Genomic DNA, 12,107 nt, shown 5'->3' with positions numbered 1-12,107 from the left:
ACTGGACCACCAGGGAAGTCCCTGTTATATCTTTCTAAAGTCCTTTTTAACCTTGAGGTTTCCTCTCCATTCCTTCATTTTCCATACAGTTTACCTGTCAGGGAAGCAAAGCATCTGAGCTATGGAGCTTCCGTAGCTTCTGGACTTGCTGACTGCATCCTGGCGGCGCAGCCCAGCGTGTTCCCCTGTCCTCTGCATTCCCTGCCCATTGGCAGCCCGATCCAGACACCTGATCGGATGCAGACCCAGGTCCTTCAGCGAAATGACAGGTGCTGGTGTGTCTTCCATCGGAGGCACGTGGTGTCTGGTCACCTCCTTTCTGTGACGTTAGCAGCTGCTAATGCTCAGGGTCCAGGTCCACTGATTCACCGGGGACGGCACGATGCTGTGGTCCGAGTCGATAATTTCTTTTTCACTTGTTAGTTTGAATACTTCTCTAAAGAGATGCTTCCCCTCATACACTATCTGGTTACCAGGGGGTATAGTTCATAGAGGAAAAGCAAGATTAATGCTTGATTCTTTCTTTGTGTTGACCTGTTTTCAGGATAAGGAACTAGCGATCATTATCCAGAGGTTATCAGTTGACTCTTTAAAAATATCAGTATGAACTCATAGATTTAAACTATTGGATGGATTTCAACCTATTGCAATTATTATCCTTTACTGGAGCTCACGTTTTCCCATCTTTGGCCACAGGGTAAATCGGGTTGGCTCCCAAGTCCTTTGGACCTGGCCCTAGGAATCTCTGATGGTTTTCTTGCTGTCTGGCTTGACAAGGCGGTCCAGCCTCATCTTACACTTTTACTGCCCCAGCTATTTCTCCAAGAAGTGTTGGGTTTGTTTTGTTTTTTAGTAGAAAATGGTTATTTCAAGACCACAGTCTGGATACCAGGACTGCTCAGTCCTACTGAGCTGGTCATTGTTTCTAGGCTTCTTCAGTGGACATTTTTAGAGATAAACTACATCATGAGTTCATACTGATACTGACAATTCAAAACAAGAACCACATAGTTTTTTACTTAATCTCTTCTATGTACCAAAGGAATCTCCTTTTTTCCATATCAAAATCCTCGTTCTTAAGAACACAGGAGATGATAGAATATTCCATACTTATTTATTTAGTATATTTCATATTTAACCCAGTACTCTCAGAACAACAATACTAAAATTACTACCACTAACGTAATTAATCAGAATAATTGTTTTTGGATATGTTCTCCCTATTCTACCTACAATTTTTAAATAGATGTGCTATTTCTACATTGTCTGAGCCATTTCTTTCCTTTTTTTTTTTTCTTTTTTTGCCACACCGCGTGGCATGCAGGATCTTAGTTCCCTGACCAAGGATCGAACCCACGCCACCTGCGGTGGAAGTGCGGAGTCTTAACTAGACCGCCAGGGAAGTCCCCATACTTCCCTTTTTTCTTACTGCACTCATTTAGTTGTAGTTCTATGAGTAGTAACTATGTTTAGTGCTTGCATGTTGACAATTTTGCATGTTGATAATAGTTTGTGCCCTTTGTACAGGAAAGTCTGTTTTGTTGGGTATAAAATCCTTGGCTTACATTTTCCTGAATATCCTAAGTATTCATTTCCTTCTGGCATAAGTGTTGCTGTGAAGAAGTCTGATGATAATATAATTTTTTCCCATATAAGTCACTTGCTGTTTTTGCCCAAAAGCACAGGGATTTTTTTGTTTTCTCTTTGTCTTGGTGTTGGTTGCTCTGAGTCAATATCTTCAGGTATGTTGGGTGTTCTTTCAATATGGAATTTCAAATCTTTTTCTTAAAATTTCTGTAAAGTTTCTTGAGTCATCATTTTTAGTATTTATTGCTCCCCTCCCTTGTTTTGGGTTAGTTCTTTGGAGATTTCTATTATCTGTATGTTGGATCTTCTTTGCCTATCTTTAACATCTGTCACTTTCTCTTCAAGCCTTTTCATCTCTTTCGTTATTCATTTTTCAATTTATAAAATTTTTCTTCTTTTCAACTTCTCCTTAAGTATTTATTTCTGAAACTGCTTTCTGCTTTAATTTTAAATTATTTCTTGAGTTCCATTACTTCATTTCTTGGTTTTTCTTAATTCTGGCTTACATTTTTCCTTCATTTTTGGTAATTTTCCCAATCCTTTTAGTTTGTTTTGATATAGGCTACAGTTTTGATCTAGTCTGTGAGCATATCTTCCTGGTGTACTTTCATTACCCAGAAGGATATCATTCTGTTCTTTATTCTCTTTTTCCCTACAATATCTTTTATGAGATTTAACCTGGATAATTTTGAGTTGATCATTTTAATGTGAAATTAGTTTTCCTGAAATTTGAGAAAGAGGCGTGGTTCACAGTGGTTTTTCAGACCTCATTGATGTCTCTGCTGGACAGCTGCACACATCACTTCATTTAACCTTCACAGCTTTTCCCTCTACACCACACTGCCTCCTTCCTTAGCTAATAAAATGCTTTGTTTTTCACTTGGGAATTTTAGAATGGGGCTGGTATGCAGGGCTTTCTGAGAAGAGGCTAGAGTAGCAAGCTGAGGAGCACTGACTCATCCGGGTATCCTGCCCCCTTCACAGCATGGGGCTGCCCTTCTGAGAGCAGACTCCAGAGCCAGGCTGCCTGTGTTTGGACCCCGGGCCCACCTTACATCAGCATTGGGACTCTGGGCAAGTTACTTAACCTCTCTCTCCCCGATGTCTTCATTGTGAAATGAGGATCATAACAGCACTTTCCTCACTAGGCTCCGTGAGGGTTAGTTAAATGCTTGGCACAGTGCCTGGCTCACAGACAGCAGTGTCCAGGTGTTAGCTGTCACAGTTGTTATTATTTTCATCAGTATAATAATGATAATCATAATTATTATCCTCTACCCTTGGGAGCCTGATTTGGTACCGTGACAGTCAGAAGGGCACACACATGGGAATTCCCTGGCAGTCCAGTGGTTAGGAATCTGCACTTTCACTGCCAAGGGTGCAGGTTCAATCCCTGGTTGGGGAACTAAGATCCCACAAGCCACAAAGCACACTGTGCTTTTTGGCACAGCCCCCCCCCCCAAAAAGTGCACACGCAGGTCCAGGAGTCGGAAGCGATGGCAGCTCTACAAACCCTCTGAACTTCTATTCCCCATTTAAATCAAGATCCAAATGAACACTCAAGTACCTTCCAATGAGGGGAGAAACCAACACTTATTAACTGCCTACCACATGCCAGACACTGCCTCGTGTGTAAGTAACTTCACGTAATGTTCAAAATAATCCAGGAAGTGGGCCTTGAAGCTCTGAAAGGCAAATGACTTATCCGAGGTCACAGAACTAATAAATGGCAAGGAGGACATTAAAACTCTTGTGTTTTTGTTTGTTTGGTTGGTTGGTTTCTTCTGCACTGTGTGATCTCAGCAGGATGATCCAGGAATACTGCTAAGTGGCCTCAAGGAACTGCAGGGAGGTGAGCAGGCAGGTAATTCAGGTATCATCCCCACATGTGCTCTCAGGTACACACAGAGAAACATCAGAGGCGTCCTGAAATGGAACAGGCCACCTTAAGAGGCAGGGAGTTCCACAGACAAGGGCAAGTGCAAACAAAGCTGGTGGGGATGTTGTGGAGGGGATTCTGGCTTCTAAGGCCCCCGAGAATTTCCCCCCCCCCATCTTAACACTCCTATGGGAAAAGTGCTTCTGTGGCCTGAATAATCTGGACCATGATAAAAGAATAACTGAATACATGATGAATCCCTGCTGTGTCTTGCTGATTTCACAGAAGAGGTGATATTTGAACTAAACCTTGAAAATACTATCCACCCATCCATCATCCAACCATCCATCCATCCATCCACCCACCCATCCATCCACCCATCCACCCACCCATCCATCCACCCATCCATCCATCCACCCACCCATCCATCCATCCATCCATCCACCCATCCACCCACCCATCCATCCATCCATCCACCCACCCATCCATCCATCCATCCACCCACCCATCCATCCACCCATCCATCCATCCACCCACCCATCCATCCATCCATCCATCCATCCATCCATCCACCCACCCATCCATCCATCCATCCACCCACCCATCCATCCATCCATCCACCCACCCATCCATCCACCCACCCATCCATCCACCCACCCATCCATCCATCCATCCATCCACGTTTACTCGGATGTTTACTGAGCTCCTTCCACAGGCCAGACATTCTGAAAGTGTAGAGAACACAGATACAATCCCTGCCTTCCAACAGGCCCAGAGAAGTGGGGACGATAAAAAGTAACGACAGGGTAACTGCTCTGATGGAGTACGCCCGGCGCTAGAAGAGCTCAGCTTCAGGAGAGGTTTCGCTGAGGACGTGGCTTCAGGGAGAACGGCAGTTTGCAGGAGGATGGCATGGTACATGCTAAAGCCCAGAGAAAGTGCATGCGGAGAAGGACAAGAGCCCCGCGTGGCTGGAACACAAGCAAGGGGGTGAGCTAGAGCGGGGAGCGGGAGGGAGATGTAGCTGAAAAGATGGGCAGAGGCTGGAGTAGGCAGGGCCTCGAATGCCATTCCAAGGGAGTTGGGCTTCATCTGCTAGTGAAAGAATCATAGAAGTTTCTAAAGAGGGGAGGGACATAACCAGACTGGTCCTTCAGAGAGGTCCTCTGGCTTCAGCTTGGAAGATAGGAGACTGGAAGCCAGTCCAGACCAGAGATGCTCAGAGAGGGGTCTGGGAGACAGTGGGGGCTTGGAGATGAATGGCTAGGAGCATGTGTGTGCTCCCATGGCGAGTTAACCGCTGCCTCTGTCACAGGGCACTGGGCATAGTGTTAACTGTATACCCGTCCTCTCCACTAGACAGCAAGGTGGGCCCCTTCCCCATTTTCCTTCCATGTACTTGTAGGAAGGACCTTAGGATCCTCCAGTAACCTTTACTTGATTCCTCTTGACATTCTGCCTTCCCTTCACATTTCTGCTTGAAAACAGAGCCAGCAGCCACAGAAATGCTAGACATGCAAAGCAATGTTGGCAGGAAGTCATCCATTCCCCCAACAGACGGGGTAGAGCACCTACTGTGCGCTAGGCCCTGCCGGGAGCTAGCGACACGGCACTGAATGAGACAGACTTGGTCCCTGCCTTCATGGAGCCTTCTGGATGGTGGGGAAGACAAAAGCAAAACAGATAAATAGGAACTGCAAACTGTGATAAGCATCCCAAAGGCAGTGTTATGAGAAAGACTGACAGAAAAACATAACCAACGGATGTCAAGGGAGGCCCAGCTGAGACAGGAACATACAGGCTGAGGTTTAACCAACATTCAGGCCAAGCGTGCAAAAGCATGTGCAAAGGGCCTGAGGCAGCAAAGAGCTGGGCAGTGTGGCTCCAGGGAGGTGAGCGAAGGGAGAACAATTTGAGGTCAGGCTGGAGATGGACATTAGCACTAAATGATGCAGGGCCTTGAGAGGCACGTTGGGGACTGGGCTGGGATCATGGTGGAAGAGTCAAAGCTGTGTAGTCAGCAAACCGAGGTTCCAATACCCACTGTGTCATCTTGGGCAAATCGCTCGCTCCCTCTGAGTCTCTCCTGGGATGAAACACCCGTCCCACAGGATGGGAAGCAACGCATATGAAGGACCTGACGCTGGCTTAGGGGTTCCCATGAGCGGCACATTCATCGTGCTGTCCTTTGCCTCTTCCTGGTACGAAGCTGAGAACCTTCGTGGAGGGAACCGACCTCACTTAGGTAAGGGCTGCATCCAAGATGCTGCGATTGCGTTCAGTGTTTTTCCACAAGTTCGGGCCTCCCATCAAGACAAACAGAAAGGGAGGTTTGAGTCTCACGATAGAGCTTTTTTGCCTCGGTTAAAGGCTCAGCTCCTGGTGACACAGTAAGGAAACGAAGCTGGGGCCAGTAGACCTGGCTCTACCACAAATGGCTCACGTCACCTTGGCCAAGTCCCTCCCCTTCTCTGGGCCTCAGTTTCCACATCTGTGAAGTGAGAGGGGACGGAGGTCAATCAACCCTGGGGGCCTTGGTCACCTCATCCTCTGGGCTAAACACAAGCGGAGGAGAGAGAATCACGTCAAATGAAACACCCGAGCCTCGTTCTCTCCGGGCCTGGGCTCCCTGGCGGCGTGGGCTGTGAGGCCCCCCAACGGGGGCTCCTGGGCGCACACCCCTCACGGAAAACACTCCGTGGTCACCCTTGGGGGCGCCAGGCATTGCTCGGCTGCCCCCTCCCCACCAGGGACAAGCACAGAGACACCCGACCACGCCAAATAAAACCAAGGCACGCCAGCCATGCTGTGTGGGATCGTCCGCTGAACCTTTATTCGGATCCCGGAGGGGAGGGTGAGGAAAGCAACAAGAGGGGGCCCCCCCACGGCCCAAAGCGCGTGCTCAGAGCTCTGCGGACACAAAGATGTAAAGCTTGGCCACAAAGGAGCTGACGGTGCCGTGGCGAGAGAGCTCCATCCTGACGGTCAGGAGCAAGTCCCTGGGCTCGGGGACGGGCTTGGTGAGGGCCACCACCCCACTGTGGTGGCTCACCTTCTGGGTGGTGAAAAAGCCCTCCTCGTTGCCGCCGGTGATGGCCAGCTGCATGCTGTCCCCGGGGACGGCACTGGAGGGGCCCATGCGGAAAACCACGGCGGGCACTTGGATGTTGGTGGGGAAAGAGAGGTGGTAGTAGGTTATTCGCAGAGGCAGCTTGGGGCACTCCTGATTCTCATGGCAAGGCAAGCGCTCGCAGCGGCTGCAAGAAAAGTGGACAGAGAGAAAGAGCGTTAGGGCCCATTCAGCAAGCGGAGAAACAACAGAGCATGGGGGCGGGGAAGCGGGGGCTCGCTGGGCGGGGCCTCCCGCCGCCCCTCTGGCCAATCAGCCAACGGGAAGAGCACCCCTCACTCACCTGTGGGAGGTGCCGGGGACCTCCGGGCCGCGGGCTCAGGCACTAGCCTCTTCCAACACCCTCAGGGGGCGCTGGGTGGCTGGGGTCAAGGGTCGTGCCTGGAGCGAGGTGTGTCCCCTTCTCACTGGCAGAGCCCCACCCCGGGCTGTCCTCACCAGGCACACCCTGCCCTCTGAGTGTCGTCCAGGCTCCTGGCTCCTCACCCAGACAGTGGTCAGGGCGACACAGGGCTCCCGAGCGGGTCTTGGAGACGACCCCCGAAGTGCGTGTCTGTCTGCACGCCGGCAAGCACGGCTGCTGCCGCTTACGGAGCGCACGGCTACTCGTCACCACGCCTCCGCTAGTGTGATCACACCCCTCGGGGATGGGGGGCTGAGGGACATTTTTCAGATGAGGAAACTGAGGCTGGAAAGAGTCAGTGGCCTTCCTGAGGTCACAGAGTGTGTGGGGAAGCTAGATTTGTGCTCAGGCAGTGAGGTCTGTTCCCCATCTTCCCCCACTCCCTGTGCTCTAGGCCCAGTTCCCTGTCTGTGTCCACAGGGCCAACCAGGGCTTGAGACGGAGATGGAGAGATGTTCTAACTTCCGGTGACAGGATGCGGACAGGTTCTAACTTCCTGTACAAGGATGGAGACAGGTTCTAACCTACTGTCACAGGACGGGGGCAGGTTCTAACGTCCTGTGACAGGACGGGGACAGGATCTAACTTCCTGTGACAGGACGGGGACAGGTTCTAACGTCCTGTGACAGGACGGGGACAGGTTCTAACGTCCTGTGACAGGATGGGGACAGGATCTAACTTCCTGTGACAGGACGGGGACAGGTTCTAACGTCCTGTGGCAGGATGGGGACAGGTTCTAACGTCCTGTGACAGGATGGGGACAGGATCTAACTTCCTGTACAAGGATGGAGACAGGTTCTAACGTCCTGTGGCAGGACGGGGACAGGTTCTAACGTCCTGTGACAGGACGGGGACAGGTTCTAACGTCCTGTGACAGGATGGGGACAGGTTCTAACGCCCTGTGAGATAAGAACAGGGCCTATCTTCTGCCTCCTGAACTCCAGGCCCATCACACTCCAAAGGCAACTGCCTTAGGAGCAGAGCCAAGGACCTGACAGAGCACGTGTCCCAGGAAGTCCTGCCATCTTGACTGTCTGGCTTCTCCAACCACAAGCATCTACCGTCCTAGTCTTCTATCATGCCTCCATTTCAACTTTTTTAGTTTCCACGCCTCTCGTCAGGTGACTAGGACTTACTTACACTCGGCATTTATTGTGAGTGCTGTCTCTTTTTACATCCTATGCCCAGGATGTAAAATCCTTTCTTTTAGTTGGCCATTTACCATTCTGAGCTCTTAGAAAGGGCAGCCCTGGGAATGAGCTCCACGCTAGTAAAGGGGTGTGGAGATCAGGAACACCGAAGAGGAGGGTCCTGCACGGGAGGGGGCTCAGAGGCAGGGGGAGAGGGAGGAAAGAAGGCGGGCGTGGGTGCTGCTGAGGGGCAGGCCCCTCCCCCAGAGACACCCAGGTCCAGGCCAGCTGGGAGTGTGCCAGGTGACTGTGGAGAAACTGAGGGACGGGGCCTCGTGCTGGGTGCATCGGGGCTTCTCCTTCCCCAAGCTCACCTCACTGTCCCACCCGGTTCTCCTTATCCTACTGACAGTGAGGACACACACACACACACACACACACACACACACACACACACGCGCGCGCGCACACACACACACACACACGCGCACACACACACACACACACACAGCCCAGCTGCTTCAGGAAGGGCCTGGTGGATCTGGCCAGCAGGTGGCGCCAGGGTCTCCTGCATGTGCGTTAAAGTTTTCCCACGTTTCCCGTATCCAAGGCCAGGATTTTGATTCGCCAGAGAATTAACCCGGCATGGGTGGAAGGCAGGGAACATGAGGTGTGCATGAAGGTCTGGTATCACACACCAGAGAGCTGGATCCTCCTTCCTCCTCGATGGTCTCCACCCAGCCCCAACCCCACAGGGTCACCAAGCAGAGCCAGCCCTTCCTCACTCTGGGCCCTTCTGGGCCTGGCTCCTTTCAGATGGCTTGCTTCCCAAGGGTGGGGCTGTGGCTCTCTGGCTTCATCTCCAGGACCAGCTCGACACCTACGTGCTTTCCACCTGCACACGAGTAAATACGGGCCTGATTTTCCTGGTCAGTTCCAACATCAATTATCCTATCCTGCTCTCCCCCATATTTGTTGAAACATCTGAGAAATTATAACACCTGCCTCTGGCAAACTGCCTGTCAGCCTGGGGACGGCAGCGGAGTCTTTGTCAGCCGGTGTGTCTAGACAGAGGAGGGGCCGTCGCCACTGCATCTATTACGGAGCAGAGGAGGCCCAGACCCCCGGGACCACGCACCTTGGCTTCCATCTCGACCCGCATGAGAGAACAATGTGCCCCGATTTTTCAGTTCAACGAATTTGATCGGGACACCCCAAGTTCCATGAAAATGCAATCATTGAAGGCCACCACACGCCAGAGAAAAAAGGTCCTCAAGGCCAGTCCCTTCTCTCGGGAGGCATGGCCATTCTGGCCGCCCCCCAGGCTGTCTGATGCCCGCAGCCGTCCCTGCTGGCGGTTCCCTGACTTTCAGGCTCCTGTCATTCTGGACACAAGCCCCAGGAACCGGCCGGGGCAGGGCTTCACCCGCTCTGTCCACCCGCATTACCACCTGGGGCCGAACAGCTGTACCAGCCAAGGCTGCCCAGCCTCGCTCTGGCTTCCAAGACCCCGGGTCTCAGGGGGCTGCCCCGCCGAGGGGGTAAAGAGGATGTTTTCGGTCCCACCCCAGGCTCTGCAACACTGAACATTCCTCCTGTGGGGAGGAGGGAATTGTGTGTTTGGGATCTTAACAGCCTGGTCAGTCCGTGAGGCCCAGCCCTGTGGTTTGCGGCCCAGCCTGCTGGGTCATGTTCCAGTTACCACTGGCCAGAAGGAGGCTGTGTGGAGAGAGGGAAGGCTGAGGCCCAGAGACAGAAAGACAAAGAGACACAGAGAGAGAGAGAGAGAGAGAGAGAGAGAGAGAGAGACTCCAATCTTGCCTGTAAAGGCTCCCTGAATGTTAACCACAGAAGGGCCAGTTACTGGGTTCTTCCTAATGCAGCCTTTTTAAATTTTACAAATTGCTTTCGAAGGTCAGATAGTAAATTCTTTAAGAGGATTTTTGTGGAGAAGGAAAAGGGCTGTAAAGTAGAAAACTCCAGTCTGAGGGGTCTGCAGTGCTGAGAGAGGGGCGGTCCCTCCGCACCTGGAGCACCTGGAGCTCTGGCCTGCGGCCTGCCCACGTCGGTCTACATGACGTGTCAGTGACCTGTCACCGTGCTCACCCTAAGCTAGCGGTGCTCCTGTGGTCCCAGAGTAACCCCCCCAACTGGGACGAGGCAACCAGGATGAGACCCCCTATGGCCCCTCAACCTGGGATTCCAGGCCCGGCCCTCACTTCCTGTGCCTGACGCTGGGCTCCTGGCTGGTCCGTGATACCTCAACAGGGTTAACAAAGGAGAAACTGTAACTAGACAGATTCCCATGTGCAGCAGGCACGGCCCCAGGACCACACAGCCCTTCAGGAACCCATGTCTCGTCTTCCCATGTAAGGGCTGAGCGACCCTAGACCTTCCAGTCACACAGTCAGCCCACAGGCACACAGTCAGCAGCAGAGCGAGGGCTGCAGAGTTGCTCTGAGGAACCTCTGGATTCTGAGGACGAGAGAACAGTGTGGCCGGCTGCCATCCTTCTCACCACCACTGTCGTCTGGGCACCAATGCTGGCCGTGGGCTGGGCACATGGGGCGTTACTGTCAATCCTCCAGGCACTGACAAGCAGGCATTGTCAGCGCTGTGTTACAGAGGCAAAAGGGGCCCTTGGGTGACCAAGACCCAAGGTCACAGCACCGAGGAACAGGAGAGCCAGGCCCGGAAGCCAGGATGGGACCCAGCCCTGGTTCCTTCTTCCTCCGGGCGGCCTCCCAGGCCATGCCCCAACCTGGACACCAGGGCCCACCTTCCCTCCATCCATAAATTCTGGCAGTAAAACACGCCTTGGGGCGCCTACCCATACCCCCCAGGGCTGAACTCAGAGCGGTACGGAGGGGGCTCAGCCCCACAGTCGCAGGTCACCCTACAGGAACGCAGGAGGGCGGTATCACCGCCCCCTTTACAGCAAGAAGCTCACGGGACCTGGTCACGGTCAAGGTCAAGGGGCCTGGAACGGACTGAGCGTAGGAGGCAAACCTAAGCGAGGCGGACATTCATCTCAATGCCAGACAGCATCTCCATGAGACCCGAGAACAGCCACAGGGGCTCAGTCAGGACCCTCAGGGCGGGGACCACACCTTCTCCCAGCTCCACTCGCCTCCCAGCCTCTGCTCCGGCCGCTGGGTGGCGCTGGTGAGCGGCACGTTGGTCAATGGGGCCACAGTCTTCCCTGGAGAGACTGCTTGGAGCCTCACCCTTCCCCTCTCACCTTGACTGTGGGTAGGGGCTCACTTCCTGCCCTTTTCATACAGAGAATGACGGAGCCCCCTCTTTATCATCCCCTGGGGGTCAGGCTGAGGAACCCATGGGATGGAGACAGACCAGGCCCTGGAGCATCAATCCCTTGGTCAGCAGAACGTGGTTCCTCGCTGAATACCCCATATTCACGGCCAGGACTCCAGGCTCCCCTGGCTACCGTGCTCCCCGCCGGAGCCGGGGGGCCCTCCTTGGTCTCAGTACCCCTGCACCCTGCCCACTGCCATTCTGCATATGCTCCTCCGGGGCTCAGAGCAGGGGATGGGGGGCCTCTGTGGGCCCACTGTCTGCCCAGGTGCCCGCACACAGTAGGCTCACAGTGAACATTCCCCAAACAAGTAAATGACTTTCGCTGGCACTGCGGGGCGGCGAAGGATTCCGCAACGAGCGTCAACGCGGTGGGGCGCAGGGGGCAACTTCAGCCGCAACCTCAGGACACGACGCTAGCCTGCCGGCCTGCCCACCCCCCGCTTAGGAGGCGTGAAGTCCCTGCACAGGGCAGCCTCCTTCCCTTTTGCTTTCGTGATTGTGTGTGAGTTACACATGGAGAGCAGTCAGCCAGTCTTCCAGAATCCCCAGACCCAGACCCAGACCCCGACGAGGGTCCTGGGAGCAGCGCAGCCTCAAAGTAAGGACAGGGATCTTTCTTCACGGCTCAGGGGAGCACCAAGACCGCCCACTTAGCTGTTG

At 53.2% G+C, this 12,107-nt stretch overlaps 1 protein-coding gene across 3 annotated transcripts in view; it reads right to left on the bottom strand.

Annotated features, from left to right (window-relative positions):
- The window catches only part of FBLN1 (fibulin 1), a 78,973-nt gene that overhangs the window by 22,284 nt on the left and 44,582 nt on the right, over nucleotides 1-12,107 (bottom strand). The window contains exon 15 of one of the 3 annotated variants that reach the window (XR_009521269.1): nucleotides 6,519-6,723. The exons of 1 other annotated variant lie outside the window; for it this stretch is intronic. Coding sequence is in view for 1 of the 2 variants with exons in the window: in XM_060025817.1 (XP_059881800.1) it covers nucleotides 6,369-6,723 (355 nt within the window). In the remaining variant the exon portion in view is untranslated. Of the gene's footprint in view, nucleotides 1-6,276; nucleotides 6,724-12,107 lie in introns of those variants that run through there. One more of the 3 variants, XM_060025817.1, reaches the window with a different exon arrangement.

Source organism: Delphinus delphis, chromosome 11 (genome assembly GCF_949987515.2).
Source record: "Delphinus delphis chromosome 11, mDelDel1.2, whole genome shotgun sequence".
Classification (NCBI taxonomy): domain Eukaryota; kingdom Metazoa; phylum Chordata; class Mammalia; order Artiodactyla; family Delphinidae; genus Delphinus; species Delphinus delphis.
This window is presented reverse-complemented; position numbering and strand designations above follow the sequence as displayed.